The sequence below is a fragment of the Magallana gigas genome, chromosome 6, assembly GCF_963853765.1.
Source record: "Magallana gigas chromosome 6, xbMagGiga1.1, whole genome shotgun sequence".
Classification (NCBI taxonomy): domain Eukaryota; kingdom Metazoa; phylum Mollusca; class Bivalvia; order Ostreida; family Ostreidae; genus Magallana; species Magallana gigas.
The window spans coordinates 26254528-26276206 of NC_088858.1; the positions used below are offsets into that span (position 1 = coordinate 26254528).

General features: G+C 35.1%; 1 protein-coding gene across 4 annotated transcripts in view; it reads left to right on the plus strand.

Moving 5' to 3' along the window:
* The first annotated feature begins 846 nt into the window (after positions 1 to 846).
* LOC105330132 (limbic system-associated membrane protein) overlaps positions 847 to 21679 on the plus strand; it is a 40097-nt gene continuing 19264 nt past the window's right edge. For 2 of the 4 annotated variants that reach the window (XM_034470522.2, XM_034470526.2), the window contains exons 1-2: positions 8982 to 9490; positions 15230 to 15691. In XM_034470522.2, the coding sequence (XP_034326413.2) occupies positions 15625 to 15691 (67 nt within the window). In that variant the 5' untranslated portion in view covers positions 8982 to 9490; positions 15230 to 15624. Of the gene's footprint in view, positions 981 to 8977; positions 9491 to 15229; positions 15692 to 21679 lie in introns of those variants that run through there. The other 2 variants (XM_034470523.2, XM_034470525.2) reach the window with 2 other exon arrangements.

Consider the following 21679-nt stretch of genomic DNA (forward strand, 5'->3'; position numbering starts at 1 on the left):
ACCCCCTGTAACAGACGGAGTCTTACATGCATTAATTATGAATGTGAATAATTCTTGGACTGATGTCTGTACGAAGCTTTGCTCTAACCAGGCCAACAGGTTAATTATACGCAGAGCACGTGACCCCAAGATGAACTTGCTGTACCGTCCAAGACTGTAACAGTTTTGCATAATGTCGGTGAGTTCATGAGTTTGTAATTTTTATAGAACCATTTTATTTGAATGTTCAAAAAATCAGCTTTAAATTACAAGGTAAGAAAGTTTAATACATGCAGACGAACATAAATTTGATTGCCTGTTGATTTCGTAAAACACTAGATTTCCTGCAAGGAAGAAACATATTTGGTTCAATGAAACTTGGACAGAACAAAATGCCCTGTTTGGCTGTTTACAAATCATGAATGAAAAGTAAGAAACGCCCTGTGGAAACAAAACACAAATAAAAAAAAGGTTTAAAATCGTTCCATTTAGCTTAAATAAATATTGGATGTCTAAACAGTGAATACTTTAAAAATACTCGTGGACTAACAATTGTGTCTATATTTTAATGGGTTCTGGTGATGACCTCTATGAATAATACATTTAGATTACATAATATTCTTTACAAAAATATACGTTTCTCGCATCGTATATACATATCTTTGATCTAATTTATGAGTGGTGTGTGCATCTGGCTTCGACAGAGAAGAAAACGCCGTCTATGTTCAATACCCACAGATTTGAGTAAGAATGTAACAGAGATTTCTTTTATTTCTGATGATTTATTACGTGGATGCAACCTTTATTCTGAAGAAACCAGAAAGCGTTTATCTGTTTCAAACAGGATCTCTATTTTTCTATCCTCAGTGATGGTAAACTCTCCAAATATCGCCTGCCCATGAATGTCGATTGCTTTGGCAGCTTGCAGTGTTGGATCAATTTGAAAGGTCAATTTTCCCGCCAGTGTCTAAACAGACGACACAATGAATGTCTTCGTTCTGGTAAGTAAACAAAAGATTTTAAGTTTATAATATGTGTGATGAAAGAATTTCTTTGATTAAGAGAGAGAGAGAGAGAGAGAGAGAGAGAGAGAGAGAGATCGAGAGAGAGAGAGAGATCTAAATACTTGACAAAAACATATGTCGGAATTAAATAATTCAGTATTGGAACAATTGTGCCTTTATATTTTTCGAATAAACTTTTAATCTTTTTTGATGAAAACTCTGGAATTTCCAGATCAGCGATATCTTAAAAGAGATACCCCCCTCCCCCTTAAAACTGTTCAAGAATTGATAAGGGACAACCCAATCTTATGTTTTAACTGATTGAAATCTCTCAGTACGTGGCTTTGTGTATATTTCGCGAAGCCGTAAATCATATACGTACATGTATGTTTGTATATAATGAATTCTCGTAGAAAAAAAAATTCTCTAAACAAACTTGTTTTAATACCAAGTGTACCCATTCAATAAATGTGTACATAAGAGAAACACTTCTGATATATCATCAGGTGGTATCTAAAAGTTTAGTTTTTTGTGTAAACTTACCCGGTATTTCGTAACGGTTTTAAAGCCTCTGCCATCAAGATTGGCTGTACCCCCTCGCACTGATTCATGGGCACCTTTCATCGAACTATAAAATCGACCTACCGGGCCGCTGACATACTCCTGGTTTGTTGAATGCAGGATTACGAGAAAAAAAATATTTTACAAAAATGTAGTTAGAAAGAAAATCTTTTCTGATAAGAATACTATTTTGCTAAGAGTTGTTGGAGTGGTTGAAACAAAGTGCTATACTTTGTGGCGAGATTCCGTTGACACATCACTCGTGAGTTTGCCAAAATCCTAGGGAATGTTATATAAATGGTGCAATTTTTTGCTAATCCTTTACATGCACTTTTTGTACCCATTTGATTAAAAACTTGTGTTTTACACGCATAAAAAAATCGGCCAAAAAGACGTTGACATTTAAACATTGAAGAATTTCACAAATTTTTACTGGTTTAAAATGAACTTTTAGAATGACACTGAAAGTAAGAATATAAAAATTCAAAAGTCAAATTATCATCAAAGAAATTTAACTAGGCATTTCTGGTTCATATTTAGAAAGAAAAATAATTAAAATATTTTGGTATACAAATTCTCAATTTAATTCATGTTTCCCTGCTAAGCAAATAGTATCACTTTGTATATTGAATAAAAAATTATATAAAATTTGTTTCCATCAACACATTATGCGCCCAAAAATTTATCTTCTGAATTAATCTCCATTCAACATTATTATATAAGCGTACTTTTTGAATACAATACTTTAACTACAGCTACTTTATAATACGATCAATTGTCTTTCAGTATTCAGCAATCAAAAATAAGAAAGAAAAACAGATATATGAATTAAACAAAAAGCCCCAACGGATATATATAATATCACTTTCATCGAAAGCTATTTTCTCTGCTTTCATGCACACACAGATAATTGAGAAAAACAACATTTATAAATCATAAACAGCATAAAATGTGAAAAATGTATTGTTTCATTTCGAGAAAGTACATTGATTGCAAATCTATAACTAAAAATAAAACTCATATCAGTGTTAGATCAGACATGTTGGAATTTGAACAGTGCGAAATTAAAATTGAACATGCAGAATTTATGATATCGAACAGGACCCGTTATCAGGCTCTTGAAGAGAAAAATGATTGTTTTTTCAAAGGCAAATCAGCATCCGTGATAGAAGATGAATATTGCGCACTAAATGGCATATGGAGAGCAAAGATAACGTTGACATTGATGAACGTGTTCGAAGGTATTTTCTTCAAGGATTTCTTGAAGAAAAATAGGTCTGTATTAGTTTATAATTTATTATTAAAAGGGAGGGGGATAGAAAGTCTGAATACTTACTATCAACTTCCGCTCTGTGAGAGAGAGAGAGAGAGAGAGAGAGAGAGAGAGAGAGAGAGAGATAGAGAGAGATCTCGATCCTTGCCCACGAATGCACATCCCCACGAACATATACACAAGCATTTGTTTAATTTTTATTAACGATATTGAACCTGCTACCATCGAAATTACGTCACCACGAACCAGGTAATGTTGGCTATACCCACAAACATTGTCACCCACGAATAAAACTGATTTCACAGTATTGAGTTTCTCTACCGCTTTAAAGTCACGCAAGCGCAGGGGGTGTAAATAATGTAACATTGGATAAGGCATAAACAAACGGACTCTCAATGAAATCCGATATCTTATTTGTATATCTATTAAGATGAAATGTGTGTTTCTGACTGCAAACACAAATACCTTAAAATTCATATTCTTTTCTCAGTCCGTCAATCCCAATGTAAATATTTTCAGACAGCAATCGCAATCACGTGGTACTCAAATCAATGTCCAAAAGTACATGATGAGTTTTAACTAATTGTTAGCTGATAGGTGTTGACTTGGAATACGTGAACACTCCCCTAAGATCAAATAAAAATATATCATGAATTAAAAAAAAAACTACTTTAAATTAAAAAAAAATATATTTTGACCGTGTTCTCTCTCTCTCTCTCTCTCTCTCTCTCTCTCTCTCTCTCTCTCTCTCTCTCTCTCTCTCTCTCTCTCTCTCAGCAGTTGAGAGAAAGGATTAAGACTTTCTATACCTCTCCCTTTTAACAAATTATAAATTGATACAGACAAATTCTTGAAAATACTTTCGAACACGTTCATTCAAAATATATTAGATACAATGTATACTTATGAACAATCAGTAATCTAAATCTCCTTCATCCTCCCTTCAACGTGTGGATTCAACAAATGTATATAGTACCCTACTTCTTGATGTACTTTTACATAATGATTGTGAATTCTCGTACTTGGCATGTAGCATTCTTGACCTGTCAAACAATATTTTTGTAAGAAAGTTCTTAACCTTATGCTTGGATACTGAAATCTGAACTCCTCTTCAGTTTTTCCAACCAAATTTTTGGGACCAAAAAATAATGTAAAGACCAAGTTTTGGAATTTTTTTTGCACAATTTGGGATGACACGCCTAAATTTCGATCTTTCACCTGTCGCGTGTCATATACCTATGACAAATTACTCTATAAGAGGGGTGTTCTTAAAAACCCCCCACTAAAGATCAAGTATCTATTTAGTATTTAACGTTACTTAGTGTGGCATGCAACTGTCTACTTGAAATCGTAATGTTTAAAAAGCTATGAACATATACATATATATTAAACAAGATATGGGGTTTCATTCAAACTTTGCAGATATGTTGATTAGTTGATTACAGCAAATACCTGTATAATTATATAATACAAGAATTGAGAAAACACCAATTTCAGTGCATGTTACTTGAGCAAGTGCATAGTATATCAAAAGTATTTCCGAAAAAGAATATTCAAAGGAACAAAGGCGCCCTGTCCTCTTAAGAATAATTCTATTGTGAATTGATATAAGAGATTAATGATGGAATCTTCTTTAGCCTGGTGATTTGTATTATATAATAATTGACAATTAATGAAGACTGTAAGGTGTCTGTGGCGTTTGGTTTTTGGTGTAGCGCATCTCGTACTGTGAGCTTAACTGGTGAAAGTAGGGGAGTTTATTTTCAAAGGATTTTATTTTCGTCAATTATCAATAAAAGATAAGAAAAAATATCAGGAATGAAATTTTTCAGTAAACCCTGCAAAAGAACCTTTGGCTCTCGCCACCAAAACCCTTTTAAAACATGCAAAAAGGGCGGAAGAGTTCCGAATGAGTTATGTGCAATTTGGCTGGGAAAACTATTCCTTCGATATTTGTTCATCGATGTTTCAACACAGGCCAGAAACAAACGAGGATCATAAACAACAGAAATGACCCGTGACATATTGATATTTTGGGGGTGAGAGAACGCAGATTGAAACCTTTTGATTTCCGGAACGAGATGTCTATGTCGGATAATGGTGTTCCCATGTGTTGTGTAACTCTCTTGTAAGCGTGTAAAGCGATTTGAAAGGTTTTTATTTTAGGTTTGTCTGTACGGCGTTTTAACAGCATATAGTATAGTAATAATGAAAAAAGAACTGCTCTTTCATATCTGCGGAAAAAAATAACAAGCATGAAGAGGAACAAAAATAAGCCCTCACTATCAACGTGCTGAAATTCTGATAACAAAACGTATTGAATTTATGCTTAACTGAGATATCGAAAACAGATATGATGTAACCAGAGGCAAACAAATCGGACAATCACAAAAACGAGCCTTGTGAGGGTCCGGGTTTCCGTCATTGATGTAAAGCATTCTTTCAACTTTTTTTTAAACAGAAAATCACTATATGTATAACAAGATCTTGGTCGATAATCCTCATCTACTTCAATATTAATGTAGTTTTCCCTTCAAGAAATTCGATTCTTTAATTTTTTTATAATAACACCATGATTGCACATGTATAACCGAGAATAAAAATATGATATAATTGAACTAGATCAGAAATAAAATTTACAATTATTTGAGTGTTATCAGGTTATGCGTGGGTGTACACAAAATCGAAATCTTAGCCACTTTTTCAATAAAATGCATTAGATGAAGGTGAAATCTTCAAGTTTGATGCCTACTACACAAGGAAGTGAAAATTCAAGGAGATTTTTCACATCAAATCATTATACAACTTCAATGAATATTCCTGAATTGAAAATAAATCTTTACTACTTTGACGAAATTATCACTTAATTGACACCTTTCGCATAATAATTGGATGATATCAAATTTGTTTCCCCCACAATCTCCCAGTTTATTGGGCGTTTTATGCAAACGAAACAACGCCATTATTAGTTTTACATGGCAAATTGGTTATCATGAGCATATAACTGTCTTCTGCAATGAATGAACATAGTAAATATTGACATTTGTGAGAGTGAGGGATTTTAAAAATGTTTTTTTTCCAAGCTCATATGTTCAGAACTTTTGTCTCTCGAGCTTCTTCGATTTGAAAGAAGATTAGAAACATATCATTCGAAACCTTACGAAAAGTACATCGGAATCTCTCGAGAGTTGCATGCCAAATTAACCAAAAGTATCGCTGAGCCCAAAATTAAGTTGAGGAAACGGTTACAACCCGACTGAGTTTTGTTACAAAGCATGGCGTACAAATGCCGGACAGGGGGTACAGCTTTGGAACGATTGTGTATATTATGCGATTATTAAAGAATGACATTAGATAGGCACACATGATGTAAATGCGGCACCAAGGGATTTATTGTTTCATTTCTTGTACTACATGCTTTGTTTCTCTGGAGACCTAACGAATTTGCATTGTATATTGCCCGGGCATTGCTCTGTTCTGCTCAATATATGTTTCTCCCTTTCTATTTCTGCTTGTCTCAGCGAATTTCTATTGAAGCCTACTAACGCTAACAGCAAATAAAAAATCGAGCGACTACCCGGAACAGTTACGATGTCTATTCAAATACTATATTGCCCTTTATGGCGAGAAAAACCACAAGTTACATGTAATGGGATTTTTGAGAATATTTTGCATGGGAAAGGGAACTGAAATAACATTCAACGATCAAACGAGCAATTATAGAAATCAAAGATATATTGGTTTCCAATTTCCGGGCCAAAGGGTGAAGATAAAAATTATTCTCTTTTCCATCATGACTTTATTTATCAATTAACCCGCTGTCTAAGGAAAAAAACAAGGTATGCCGTTCTATGGTAGGCAAGAAATTTGTTTGAGAACAATGAGAGAGAGAGAGAGAGAGAGAGAGAGAGAGAGAGAGAGAGAGAGAGAGAGGTGTTAAATTCTTTTAGCGAAGTTCACAGAATTATAATGATCATTTTCTTACATATAATAGTTAGTGCTATCTTAATGTACGCAATTTATTACATTTAGTACCCTAGGTACATGTATATATCATTATCATATGTTGAAATCCGGATCTGGCAATTCTTCGGCTACCCCTTTGGGAGAACGTGTAATAAGAAGCCATCTGTGAATTATAAGAGTTAGAGTAAGTAGAGTCGGTATGTGGTGGTCACACATCAACAATAATTACTCCCGATATTACATACAGACCGGAACTGCAATTCCTACATGAGAACTTGTATTACCCGGATGTCATACAGATCTACCAGATGTCAGACATGGCCAGGGAATGCTGATCGAGGGGTTAATAAACTTAACGACTTATCAATGGCCAAACAGGACTGGTACTGAATGGTTGTTAAAGGCACAAGGCAGTAGCTATATAGCAGGGGGAAAGTCGTCTTTAAGGCTGAGAAAGATACTCTTCCCTTAAACGCTTTCATCCTGCCTCGGCTCTTTCCCTTTTTTTTCCTTTGGATTCTTTGACAGACAAAGAGCAAATCATTTTCATGATGTATTGATTGGCGAATCCTATTTGTACATAGATAATTGGATAAATATATTCTCAGTGGAACTCTTCTGAAACCCTGTATCCCTACGTAATTCATGTCAAAAACATTCACTCACGTTATCCCAGCACAAAAACATCTAACCTCGGCTACGATACAGGGATGCGCATTTCGCCGGTCAATTATTACATGCCGAAAGCCAATCAGAGATAATGTAACGATTTAAATGAGCCAAGGTAAAGATAGTTTCCATGAGAGAATGGCTAGCTTAGTATATTCCGAACACAAGTATTTCGACCGAGCTCTATTCTATGTATAACGCCTCACTAGTACATTGTATACGTGTACTCCTGATATATCTCAACCACTGAATTGAGATGAATATTGCAAGTACCCAACTATACAATACAATTCATCTAAAGGACTTCGCCTTTATAAATAAGATGCCGATGATATCGCGGTATGGTTGGTTTTAAATGTTGCCGCAAAAGCATCTATATTATTGTTCAATCGGGTTGGTTACACCAGCGAATCAAGGTAAAAATATATTTTTTCAATTGCAAAGTCAGAACATGCACCACGCGGTAAAATACAACATGCACTATACTATGAGTACCTTTTTGAGTACACAATATTTTCTTGAATGTTGTACCAGTTCTAAATGAATTTGCAATATGGTTTGCTTTAGGAAGCGAGATCGTTCTTCAACATTTATGTCGTCAAATACATCGTGACATCAATGCACTTCTTGTTGTGACATCGGAAACCATGCTGAGTACAATCGAACGGGAATCACAATTTCATCTCTTTTCCTTAAGCTTGACAATATTTATTTCGCTTAGTATTCCAATTGTATCGAACATTCATTCACGATTGGATTTTGCGCCGTTGTAAAAAGATCGACTAGAGTCGCGAACAAAACTGTGTATTCGCCAATTCAGCAGTCTTTATAAGCAAATAATCGAATTCCTTTTGAAGTATTTGCAAATGAAAGCTGAGAAAAATGTGGTCAGAAAATCGGACCATTAGCATCAATACGGAAAATTCAATATATACACTAATGAGACGAAAACATCATGCTGGGGCTTTATGGCCCAATCTTTGAAAAACGGGGGGAGGGAATGTTGTTTAATATGTTTATCATAAATCTTCCATTTATCGCACATTGCTCTCGTTATTGATACAAAAGCTCTTTTCAGCAATTGTTGGCATCCTTTGAAAAGTGCCTTTAGTCGTAATATAAATACCGCGATCGAATTTATTTGCAAGTTGCTCTCAACCGTGCAACATTAAGTGTATATCTTTATAAGTGGAGTTGCCGATGCAAAATAAAAGGTGTTTCTTTTTCTGTTACATTTACAAAACTTTAAGGAAATAGGCAGAAAAGAAAAAAGAAAAAAATCACACCACAAGTGCATGTTTATCGACATGCTATCCAACTTTTCTTCACTTTTTTATGCTGTAGCTATGTGCACGGGCTAATAAACAGTCTGCCAATCTCTGTCGCTGTCAAATTTCTTGCATTCACAACAACAATCGTAATTCGCTGAAAAGGTGGAAGATATAATTCATTAGAACATGTTACGATTGCGCAGTAACCATTTCTCCGCCTTCCGCAGATTCTGTTTGGCATGTCACAAACATCTGAGCTATTGCATCAATTAGTGGCTTCAGCGAATGGACGGGCTCTACCAATTACACAAAATGACTTTTCTGTAATATGCTGTAATAACTATCATATTTTTGCTCTCTTGGTTGACTCGATTCTAGGTGTTCGATTGAAATACATATAACTTGAAACGAGTGATTTCGATACGCAGACGGGTCCTTTAAATCTCGTCGCTTTTTTATATGAATCAGAAAGCACGCGCTATACTACAATACACTACATACATGTGTATCCTTACCTGAGCGGTGTGCCGATTTATATTTCTGGAGTGAATTGCTGAGAAGGGATTTGGTTTTTTTTTTTTAACTGTGTCGGTGATCGAATTAATTGTTGACGGAACTGTTATATTCCCTCCTGCTTTTCTCGCCTTTCTGTGACAGGCTTTTATTTTTGCTTCCCGATTCTGACTTGATTCCAGGCGAGATTCTTTTCTTTACGGAGCAAGTTTTTCTTATTTTCCTTTACGCCTTCTAATCGGCCGTGACAATAGGTATGTATCTTTGTGTCCAAATCAATCTGTGTATGCTGTCAGCTAGGACTTGTGTGAAATTGATAGCAAGTCAACATCTTTTCAATGGTCATGTAACATGATCAATGTTTTTAACATTAGAAGAAATATTTTTATATACACAACCAAAAATGTCAGAACATCGATCAAAGTGCGATTGTTCTTACTGTTGATGTGAAATTCTTTAACTGAATTACAAACACATGGAATTTTTCTTCTTCTTTTTTTTTTTTTAATAAATTCTGCACCTGAAAAATATCAGTATTTCAGGAAGATTGACAAGCAAAAAGTAAAAATTTAAAATTAAAAAATGGTCCCAGCTGATCTTCGATAAGTTGAAAGAGACGTTTATGGTCTTTGGGGATTATTGTATATTTATGAAGGCTTTATTTGTTTAAGTTGGTATTGTTTCTGCATCAGATGGATGAGTGTGGTTAACTACACGCGAAAAAGCCCAGAATCGTGGAATATGACACAATGAACGCGAGAAAATTAACTCTTCCAAGTACAAGAATCAAAGGTTCAATACACAAAGTTTTTGCGCTCCGCTTTTGTTTGACATCCCATCATATCCTCGTTTGCTACCGCTAAATGGACGTCAATGTTTATTTATTAATATTCTGTACCTTTTGACACATTGAAAAGTTTCCACACTTGATCGATATAATACATCAAAAAATCCTTCTGGGTCTATATATTAAACTGTATTTGGTTGATTGGATATTGAATTATTTTTTTCAATTGCAAGTTAAGGGTGTATTTTGTTCAGGAATATACAGACAATCACTCGCTTGATAAAGTCACTGCATTGACTGTGTTAAACGTAGAGGAACGACTCTTTTTTTAACATATGCCATAGAAATAGGTAATCCGTCTGCAAGAATTCACCAAAAGGTACTAAAAACCTGAATGTTTATATAAAAAATGAAAATAGTCTACCTGAATATGATTATATTTTAACAAATTCATTTTTTTTGGGGGAGGGGGGGGGGGGGTGAGGGCGACTTTAAGTTGCTAATATTATCCCCATCCTAGCCGCGTGTAAAGACGAATCCTTGTTTTGATTAGGTTCTTTTAACTTTGTGGAATAATTCTTCATTACGAGTCTTTATTGCAATTGTGTGTGTTCTTTCAAAACATTTTTCAAAAAGACTCCTTGTAATAAAAGTTATGCCAACAAACATCGTATATAAACTTAAATTCACTCGAAATTGAATGGACACAGAATCACAATATTGATTAAAGTCGCTTACAACCGTGTCCCTAATAAAACACTGAAAACGTTTTCATTTTGCCAGGCCATGGCTATCAGCTGACCAACTGTTTGGGAAGTGATTATATAAGGCTTATAGTCTTTAGGTAACGCCACTTTGTCAACGTTTCAAAGACGAAAAGTGTGCTAAGCCAGCATTCTTCGTAAATCCTTTCGAATGGTCCTTCAAATGAGTAAACAAATGTTCATGTCACTTATATACCAGATATTTTAAGTTGGTAAGCGAACATGCCGTGCATATATTCAAATATAACGAGATACATATGTACATCGATCACTTTATTTCATTTCGTTGTCTTTCTTAAATCTTAAAAGCCGCAGGTACCACCTGTTGCGCAAACCATTAAGAAGTAAGGAAAAAAAAATAAAACCAATTTACAATCAACCTCATGCAACAGATTGGGAGAAAAAATCTCATCTAGAAACTCTTCAAACATTGATTATTGTAAAGAGTTTGAATTCTCCATGGTTTATGGATGTTTTTTTTAAAAAAAAGTGCAAGTTAACTGGTTAAGCGGAGCGTTTCGACATGTAAAACTTGATTGTTTGTTTTACAAGATCTTTATTTTGTTGACATACAACGATAAACTAGCAACCACCGTGTTTTGTGCCTCAATTAACAACCTTTACTTGAAAGCGTTGGTCATGGTAAACTAATTTTACTCCATGTAACACCTATGTGAGATTCCGGCGCGTTTTAGTGATCAAAGTGTTAACTCGTTCTATACAATCGACTGAGGACCTCTACACCTTCTTGAAATGCTAAAAATGCAGAGATTACCAACTTTTTTCTCGATATTGGTTCGTTTATATTTGGTCGTTTTTTAGTGTCATTATTTTATAATCGATAAAATGGTGCCGTTTTTCATTACACGAAATTTTATTCCCGAGATGTACAATAAAAACGCAACAGTGCGATTTTTGCTCGCGTGATCAGCGTGTCCAGCTGTGTATTCTGGTAACTACAACCAATACTTGCATGTTTCTTTCAAATATTGACAAAGATTCTGAAGTAACAGATTCTAAAATTAGTATACCTGTGGCTCGTTTATGTTTATTAAGAAACCTTGTAATATAACCCCACGATCTAGACACCCCCACATGAATGATATTAAAGTTATTAATATTTTTTGTTCCAATTTTTTTTTCATTTATTACCAATACATGCAGTCGTGGTGAGAGTTGTGTAATTAATATTCCTTATTCAAGTCTAAAGTGCAAATCGGAAGATTGAACTTGGTATCGAACAGAATGCAGTGGAATGTTATCCACTCGAAACCGATGATTCGATAAAGAACATAATTGATGAATTAAACGTTAAGTGGAGATAGGTGCATATATATTTTAATGAATATAATTCAAAAAGGGGTTCTTACCTATAAACTTGCTGGACTGTGTTGAGATTTGTTGAGTGAAAAAATTCAGATTTTCGAACTCTGTAGAAACCACTTATGGTGGATGAAAATGCCATGAGAATAAGAGAGAACCAAAATTAGGTCATATTTTATTTTTGAATCTTCGATAGCAGACGAACCAATACGTCAGGTCGCATCGTGGAATCTGACGAGATTCTTTCTGACATTGAAGATAGTAAAATCAAAGGAATATGCATATGCGCATACTAGAAGAATCGTTTTCTTTCATTCCTCTTCTTTAGCTTTATTCATATCGGTTGCATTTGTGGTCAGCAGTCACTGGTGCTATGGTAAGGCTTCGAGAAAGGTCGATACCAACTTGCTGTACTCAATTGCAACTCTTTAAGAAGTTTTAGAAAATGGATAGCTATAGATTTTAGCTCTTAAAAATAATGATTTGATAGGCTATACTTGTATATGTTAATCAAATATCGATCTCTGATGGTGTTTTTTAATCTTGACTCGGGAGAAACGTTAACCAAACATATTTTTTTTATGAAACTCTTGTCCACAGTTCAGTATTGTAAGGAAAACATTGCCATTTTTAACTTAAAAGGCTTCATGGACACAACTGGGTCTAAAAAGGAAACAGATTTATGTCCCCTTATCACGCCAAAGAAAATCTTTTAAAGACTCACTGTCAAAATGAGATTAATAATAAAAGTTAGGTTTTATTTTATATGAAATCGGAGGCATATGTGTGTGTCAACTTCTTATGCACACAGATAAATCTTCGTATTATAAGATAAATAAATATTTGTGTAATACATTGGAAAAACTAACAAGGGCGGGTCGCACTATTTGTCCTCTTGCTAAAGGGCTTTCAGAAACCGCAATATCGTGGGCTTAAAATACCACCGATAAGATGCGAGGGGTAAAAAGAATACCGAATGTTCGAACCTGTCAACATGTCAACCTCACTCTAGCAAAAATATTGCAGGCCAAGTATTTTATCGGGGTATCATCTTATTTAGCGCCAATGAGATTTGATTGATTGTAAATTCAGCATATTTCAGTTGACTGGACTTTTACAGAAGAGAATTATTTGGATTTTACTATAGTGACATGCAACTCAGGATTTAATTTTTCGTCTGGGTCTGATAAGCGCTTTTTTATTGAGGGTTCTAACTAGATATTTTTCAAAAAGTCCAGTCTCCTTCAATTGTAATTTGAGAGAGAGAGAGAGAGAGAGAGAGAGAGAGAGAGAGAGAGAGAGAGAGAGAGAGAGAGAGAGCGGTAACACAGTTAAAATATTTCAAAAAAATATTTTAAAGCTTTTTTTTTTCATATTATATTTTTATTTGATCTCACGGGAGTTTAGTCAACGTCTATCAGCTAACAATTAGTTAAAACTCATTTTAAGTGATTTTCACTTAGCCATCAATATGTTAAGGCATATTGCACAAAACAGTGGCATTTGTTTTCGAATTCATCCTCAAAACATTCCATTTTCTGATAGCACATTTTATGCACCGCTTAGAACTCATGTTCCTTTAGATACATTATTCAACATAGCGAGGAAGTAGCAAACTATTTTGTAAAGCTCAAGATTAGATAAACCTTTGAAGAAAAAATCAAAAATTGACATGACCATGCAAATTCCCTTCCGGTTCCTGTGTTTGCTTTGAAATTGATAATGGCGCGGAACTTTTAGCAAGAAAGAACCATAAAAAGCAAACTGTCTATATATATTCTTTGTTCTGACATTAAGGTAGAAAAACTCTTGAAATGTTAATCAGGTGTTAATGCGACTGATTTCCTGTTCAGCCGTTAATGGCTGCTGAGCTACATAAGCGATGAATACTACACGAGCTAAAAAGCAAATAGAAACGTTTTAGTCTGCAAGTTATATTAATAGCCGAGATGGCCATTGTTTTTTTTAAAATGGTGGACACCCCATTGTATATCGACGATATCGATGCAAGTTTATACAGTTGTAAGATGCGTTACCACAGATCGAGTGTGTATGGTTGTTGATTGTGTCTTCTTATGTTGTCCAGGAATTATAACACTTAACCATTACTTGTTAACGTTGTGTATTTACAAACGAAATACAGAAAGAGCCAAGGTCAACCAAAAACAGATGGTACCGAGAGGACTCTGGCCCCGTGTAGCTTGTCTGTTTGAGAAGATTCTGTCATACTTAACAATTATTTCTTGGACTGAATCCATTCAATATCCATTCAATAAATCATTTTAATTGAAAGACAGTAAAGAAAAATGCTACCAATTTACAATGAATTCTTTTAATCATGCGAGAAACTGAACGACTCTCTCTCTCTCTCTCTCTCTCTCTCTCTCTCTCTCTCTCTCTCTCTCTCTCTCTCTCTCTCTCTCTCTCTTACCGAATCTCACTCGAATCAATCTGAAATACATAACATGCGGTTATGCACTAGTATTTGGAAGTGGATTGTGACGGAACGATAGGAATTTTTACGCTACAATGATTTTAATCACAGTACACACTTTTAAAAAAGGTAAAAACAGTCAAAAGTTATCAGTCATTTTAAAAAAATGTTGATACAAAGCCCTTTTAAATTTCAACCAATATATGTCAATCCTTTTATTTAATCGAAAACCTATTAATATCATTGATTATTAATTTTATTGTGTGTCTCTGTCATACTTGTGGAAGTGCATATAAATTGCTCCCACCATATCTTTTCACCTGAACAAAAATCTCGTTTGATGTTAATATGACGATTTTAAGTAAGTAAAGAATGTAAGGCTAGAAATAACGACATTGATAAACACGAAGCGAATCGAAATTGCAGTCGAATGCAGTTGTCTGAAATAAGTTACAACCCACTTCAGGTATATTTACAGGTAGCAAACCTGAAAGGTGATAATATCACCATGCAATTATGCATCATCTTACCTCGCAGGTGCTACGATATTATATAGATATAAACAAGAAAGGGAATAACTTGTACAAAAAAATAACTGATTTTTCTCTTCCTTTTCTTGCACTTAAATGAGCAATTTTAAAAGATGTCATATCAGCTTTATCTTCTTCTTTTTTTTAAATTTTAGATGTGACAGAACCACACAGCGGTTAAATGGGTGATTCAAGATCCTCATAATACAAACCGGGAGACCGATCGTTGAATTCGAACTGGAGTTATCTGTCATTAGTGTGTAGTGAAGGCCGGGAGGCGGTTGTGCTTATACCTCACTATCAGACAAAAGCGTGCTTTTTTCGCTCTTCCGTGATATTGGGCCGTAATTCATTTTTATATTCAAAATGGGATTTTCGAATTCACCAACTCATTCATCATAATAGTCTCGCTGACTTTGTGTACTCTTTGTACATTTCTTGTATCATCTCCTATATTGACAAACTCTCTGGACGATTAAGGAAGCTTCAACTGATTAGGAACACCCCAAAATGTGATTTTTGTTGCTTTTCAATTGCCTGATGACTTAACATGGATGGATTACAATTTATAAATGGTGTTCTCTTAGTCTTGCTGATCTCGACGTTATTGGCGAAGGGTAAGTTGATTATAAATCTATTATCTGCAAGCAATAGGATTAAGGGAGATCTATCGTTATCCAGACCTCTTACGGCTATTCGTACCTCCCAACGAAAAAAAGAAAAGAACACACTCAGGAGATTATTTATTAAAGAGTATATTCGTGGCATAATGGAATTGCTGTCTTTCAGATTAATTTATCACAATGCGATCATGTTGAATATCGAATATCTTTAAAGAGTTTTCTATTTTAAAATTTACAAGCTAAACGAAATATTTTTTTTTCTGTCGAGAGTCGATCTTCAAGACTTCCGCGACATGTTTCAAGGCTAATTGGGCAGCAGAACACAGTTGTCACAAAAAGTTTTATTGCATGTTAAACCAATTAGTTAGCCAAAAATCCTACTGACATACCATTTATCCGTTTGTGTATTTTCTCGCTTTTTCCCCTTGTTTTAACACCAATCTCGACGATTTAAGCGTTTGATTATATTTGCTCTCAAAGCAAGAGGCGAAGCTTTCGATCGCGTGGAGCTTATATGATACAATTATCATCTTTATATTGATTTAAGGAGATAAATTCCTAACTTCCAATTATTTGTGAATAATCGAGTTTTTGGATCATGGTCGAAACGCATTTTCGTGCCATTTTTTTCCTCGTATCTTTAATAATAAAACCCCAACAAGGATTCCCTGACAATTCAAATGAATATGCGTTAAGAATTTCCGATAAAGAAGACATAAAATGAAAGAAAAGACATAATTAAAAAACAATACAGTTAGAAAAACAAGTATTGTTAAGAGTCAGAGACAGAACATAAAAACCCAACTTAAATAAATGATTAATTTGTGTACTGTTAAAGCATGTATTGTGAAATATGTATCTGTCAAATTAAGTGATAATAAAATAAAGATCTATTGAAGAAAAGATAGGTTCAACTAAGAGTCACGTCAATTCTGTGCTCTGGAATAAAATTTTGTTATTGTCGTAAAGGTGCAAACTTGTAAAGACAAAAAGACATACCATCGTACGAGATTGTTTGATAATATAGATTGATATCTCGCTAAATTAAACCAGATTTATTTCAGAAATTTAAATTGCCACTCGGAGTTAAACCTTGTCAAAATTCACGCCGTATAAAAAACAAACCCACGCTACCTAATATATCTTAAATTTCATTGCACCTACATCCGAACACTGAAGGAAACCACCCCCTAGATCTGAGATCAGACGGAATAAAAGCTACCGCTGGAGCCGTGACGGATTTATGTGACACCAAATGTATCTATTTCGTATCTGAAAACAAACCAGATTGACACAAGATTGCCTAAATATAATACACGGGTTGCATCTTGTCCGAGGACCCTGCGATAGTAGTCTTTGATTAAAACGAAACCGTATCCTTTAATTAAGCACTGCTTAGTTAAAAGTCTTTAGGAATTTTTTGTAACATTTAGTATACCCCCTCCCCACTTTTTTTTTTATTATTTTTTTTTATTTGAGGAGCGAGTATCTGGTTTGAAATAATTGTCAAGATGTGCAACGAGCGAATAATTGTACCAAGGACACTAACCACCATCACATCAGGGCCAACCGATCATTAATGTTGACGGCGGATCGACACACAGAGATGGCTTTCTCCTTATGGAGATGATTTACGTGCCAGCAAGAGAATGATTAAAAATTATCAAAGTTGAAGCGAGGTTTCATTATTACCATTGAAGTTTTTGTCGAGTTTGATTAATGTTTTTCGGGGGTTCGTTTTTTTTTGTGGTTTTAATTATGCTCTTAAATGACAGATCATCTTCTGCAGACAATTCAGTCATTATTCATAGTCTTTGTGTGTATGTTTGTGTGTGTGAGAAACGGAGAGAGAATGAGAGAGAGAGAGAGAGAGAGAGAGAGAGAGAGTGAGAGGGTTGTTGTATGCTTTGCCAAAAGGTTGGTTGCGATGATGAACCATTGCCATGGAACCATCTACAGTCGTCTTGTAGCCTGTTTTCAAAAAAAGATGATCCTCAAAGTTGACTGCGGTCGTAAATATGTCAGAAGGTCTCCAAGCTTCTTTTTGTGAGTCCTGGATGCTTCAAGCTGTACCTTTGTTCATTCGTGTGGTTCTCTTTGATTCGAGTGCAAATACCCCGCTGTGCCCGGCGACAAGAAATTCAATAATGTTATGCAAGCTACCCGCCGATTTCATTGAAAGTTTGTCAGATTTTGAATCAACTTCTCCAAAAACAGGAGTCAAGCCCGCAGCGGAGAGAAACTTCACTACAATGACTTCGAAATATGGACCAACTATAATTAGAAAAATCAACATTTCCATTATTTGGGAAATTGTGCGCTATATTAAATGCACCTCTTGTGTTCTGTTCGGGCTTTTAACAGAGTCTTTCTTTTATTTATCAGATAGAATATTCCCTTGAATGAAATTAAGAGAACAAACTATTTATTTTCAGAATTCTCAAGAGTTCTTATATCTAGTTCTGACAAACTAGTTCGGCAGAGGCAATTTGTCAAAAAAGAATTTCATTAATTTCTCTTCAGACACTCGTAACTTTGGATAACATGAATAGCTCGTAATGAATTCTGAAGATGTTATTCAATAATATCGCTTTTGGTACAAGGTGTGATGGGTCTGTCATGGAGAAAATGGGTTTCAAAGCGGTTTGATTTAACTACCCTCGTACAAACACATATCGCTAATGTTGGTATCTATTAGGTCTTCTGCTTCATTTGAGCGTTTTGTCAAGCGCGGGCCATTTCATGTAAAAATGTCTGCCGTCGGGTACCACAGAGACAAATAAAAATCCGCGTTTAATCCTTAAACAGCAAATACTTTTCACTTACTGCGAGACTTCGCTAGGGAATTCCAACTCATAAATGAACAAAAAGGGAAGGAAAATTTTTCCTTCGCTAGGAGTTCTTTATTTTTTTTTCTTCTTCTCAAACAAAGTTTATGGAAGGTGCCCCGACATTATTTTGTATTGTCAATATAATCCAACCGGTATTGATTACATGTTAAATATGATTAAGAACTTGTGCCACAAAAAAGATAATGCAGCCGAGCTGAATTGCCAAACAGCATTAATATTCAGTAGAAATGCTTAAGCATTTTAACCCAAGAACTGTACACAATCCGTTATTCTAAATTATATTCAATATTTGTAAATAGATAAAGAGAGACCGTCTCAAGGTTCAAAATATTATGAAAAAGAGTTTATTGGCAGTGGTATGAATTTTATTAGACCATTTAAACATATCACATTATATTTTTGACTCACAAACACATAGACTCTGGTTTATGCAAATTAAACGTGGTTAAATTAAGATGCACATTTTGTTTAGTTGAAAATATTTCAAAACTTCAGACCCACGCGCCATATCTTTTAAATTTGGATTCCAGAAATGCTAATGGTTGTTCCCTTTTTGGGGGGGTTTATGTGTAAGGACCATTAAAGCCTATGACAAACAGTTTTTATATTCTTGATTCAACGTTCAATCACACTTTTAAACAATGACGAATAAAACAGTCGTTAAAATTATTGTTTTGGCGGTTTTTGTAATAAGAGCCCGCTATTTTGCTCGAACCTTCGTCTACAAGTGTCAGGTAATTTATTGCTCATCTCTCCATTATACCCTTCTCAATGCATACCTTGGTGGGTTTTAGTATCCTTTATTAGTGCACCTTTATGCTAATTCGCTCACCCCCTCAAAAAATATCACAGAAAAAAAATTTCGTACCAAATTGAATTACACAGGAAATCCTTGATGTCTATTCTTGTATATCTGAGATACGAAGAATATCAAAAAGAATTCTATTTGAATGCTAGATAATCGTTATATACTCATAATTCATAAATTGAATTGTGTTAACAGGTATGGTATTAATGATTTATTAATGTAAGCGGAGTAACAGTGAACCAAGGAGGATCTCTGTTTTAATCGTAATTCCTTGAGGGGCGTGTAAGGTTCGTGTGATAAAACTCAATGACACCATTACATCAAGTTCAAACGAACACGTCTGTCATAATAATTATCCTGACATGCTTTGTCTGCGCGACGCGATGCGCAGATGAAGTTGCATCAAGGTACGCACCTGTGTTGTCACTGTGTACTTTTCCTGCATTTCTCGTGCACTGAGAAGTGATCTTAAGAGACAAAGGTGGTCGTACCTGATACTTTGATGAATTACAGAAAATTTTCCTCGTGATTCAAAGGATACTCAGCCTGCAAAAAGTCAAGGCGATTTGTTACAAGTCAATTTAACTAGTTAAAATTCATCTACCGGATGAACGACTAGCATTTACTTGTCTCATGCAGAACAAAGCCCGCACGTGTTTTTAATCTCTCTCAGAGAGAGAGAGAGAGAGAGAGAGAGAGAGAGAGAGAGAGAGAGAGATTTTGTTTTGCTATAACCACTTCTTATGAAAATGTGATTATGCACCATATTAACACCGTTTTTAATCAATCATTTATCACATATTTCTGTGTATTTGTTATGTATTTTGGAGATAAGATAAGCGATTGTTAGGCGTTGTCTTCTTTCCTATTAATATTGAGCAGAACTTCCGTCAATTTTTAGACAGGACACCGACGCGAAACAAGAAAGAGGTAAAGAAAAAAAATATATATATATATGCGAAAAAAATCGTGCCAAAGTCATCGATAAAAATAAAGATCTGACGCTAACCAGGGATGAGCTACATGCATATTTAATAAAAGTACAGGAGATTTCCTCGTGAATCCAGTCTGTCAGACAGCCGTCGATATAGGTGTAAAACTGATGCAGCCCAGAAACGCCAAGTTTGGCCACTATATGGGTATATAACAGGCTGCTGCCAATATTCGTTATTAGTGGCTATAAATAACGTATATTTTGGAAAATGACTTCCTTGTTTTTATTATTCTTTCACTCTGCTGTGTGCACTAAAAGAAAAATGGTAAATTTGGTTAAGAACCATTTTCCCTAGTAGAAAATGATTGCCTAATCAATCAGTTCTTCAGATACAATCAATCTTTTTAAGGTAGGCCTAAACTCTTTTTGCTTTTACATGTTATATGGCGCTTGTATTTCAAAAAAGGATATATATACCAGTTTTTATGACCGAAACTGGAATCGAAAATTGCGATTTGATTTTCTCTAACCATCGAGTAAATCAAAGTCTCACCTTGAATTTTCTAATATAAAAGATACACAAAATTTATGACTGGTGTTCTGAGTGGGCAGCAATTTTGATCCTCCCACGGTACACTGTGGGGGAGGGGGGGGGGGCACAGTTTCCATGATGAATCCCTCTCTCACCTCGTGTTCTTCAGGTGTGCCTTGGTATCTAGTGGGGGATCAGACCTGGCTGATTTACACTCTCAATATCTGATCGCCCACCCCGGGTGCTTGACACATCCTAGCAATGCCTCAACAAGCTGGATCTGTTTGTTTACGCGTTGAATTTCAGCGTTATCTGTCTTATCTGTCCTTTTAATCGACTTTGCTTCACTAATTTAAGGATCCGGTTAGATTTCCTTCGCTTGATCGTATCTGATCAATGACGAAAGATTAAAATCTCGAACTAAGTATATCACCCTTGATTTCTTAATAAAATTACACGCTTTACCAGTAGAATTCATCGCGGTGGCTTTTTTGAATGTTTTGAAGTTGCCAGAACATAGCTGACTCCTTCCTACGAGGGTCTAGAAGTCGTGCGCTTTTTGTACAGGATAGGAGTGTATCGTGTTTCAATTAGTCGGTATTATTAAGTAAATCACAGACATAATTTGGCTTTTGAAAGCTCCCATTGATGATCCGATTTGTACTAATCAGATTCATATCAACTGCAGACGAAAATCTAATCAACTTAATGTTTGTATTCATCAGACATTTTCCATGGTCTTTCTGCTTCGGGCATTGCCATGCTCGTTGATCATAGCATCGTCAATAACTAAAATCTCCCAAGCAATTCGCTGTATTTTTATTTTTATTTCACACTTTGCAAGACTTAGCACCTT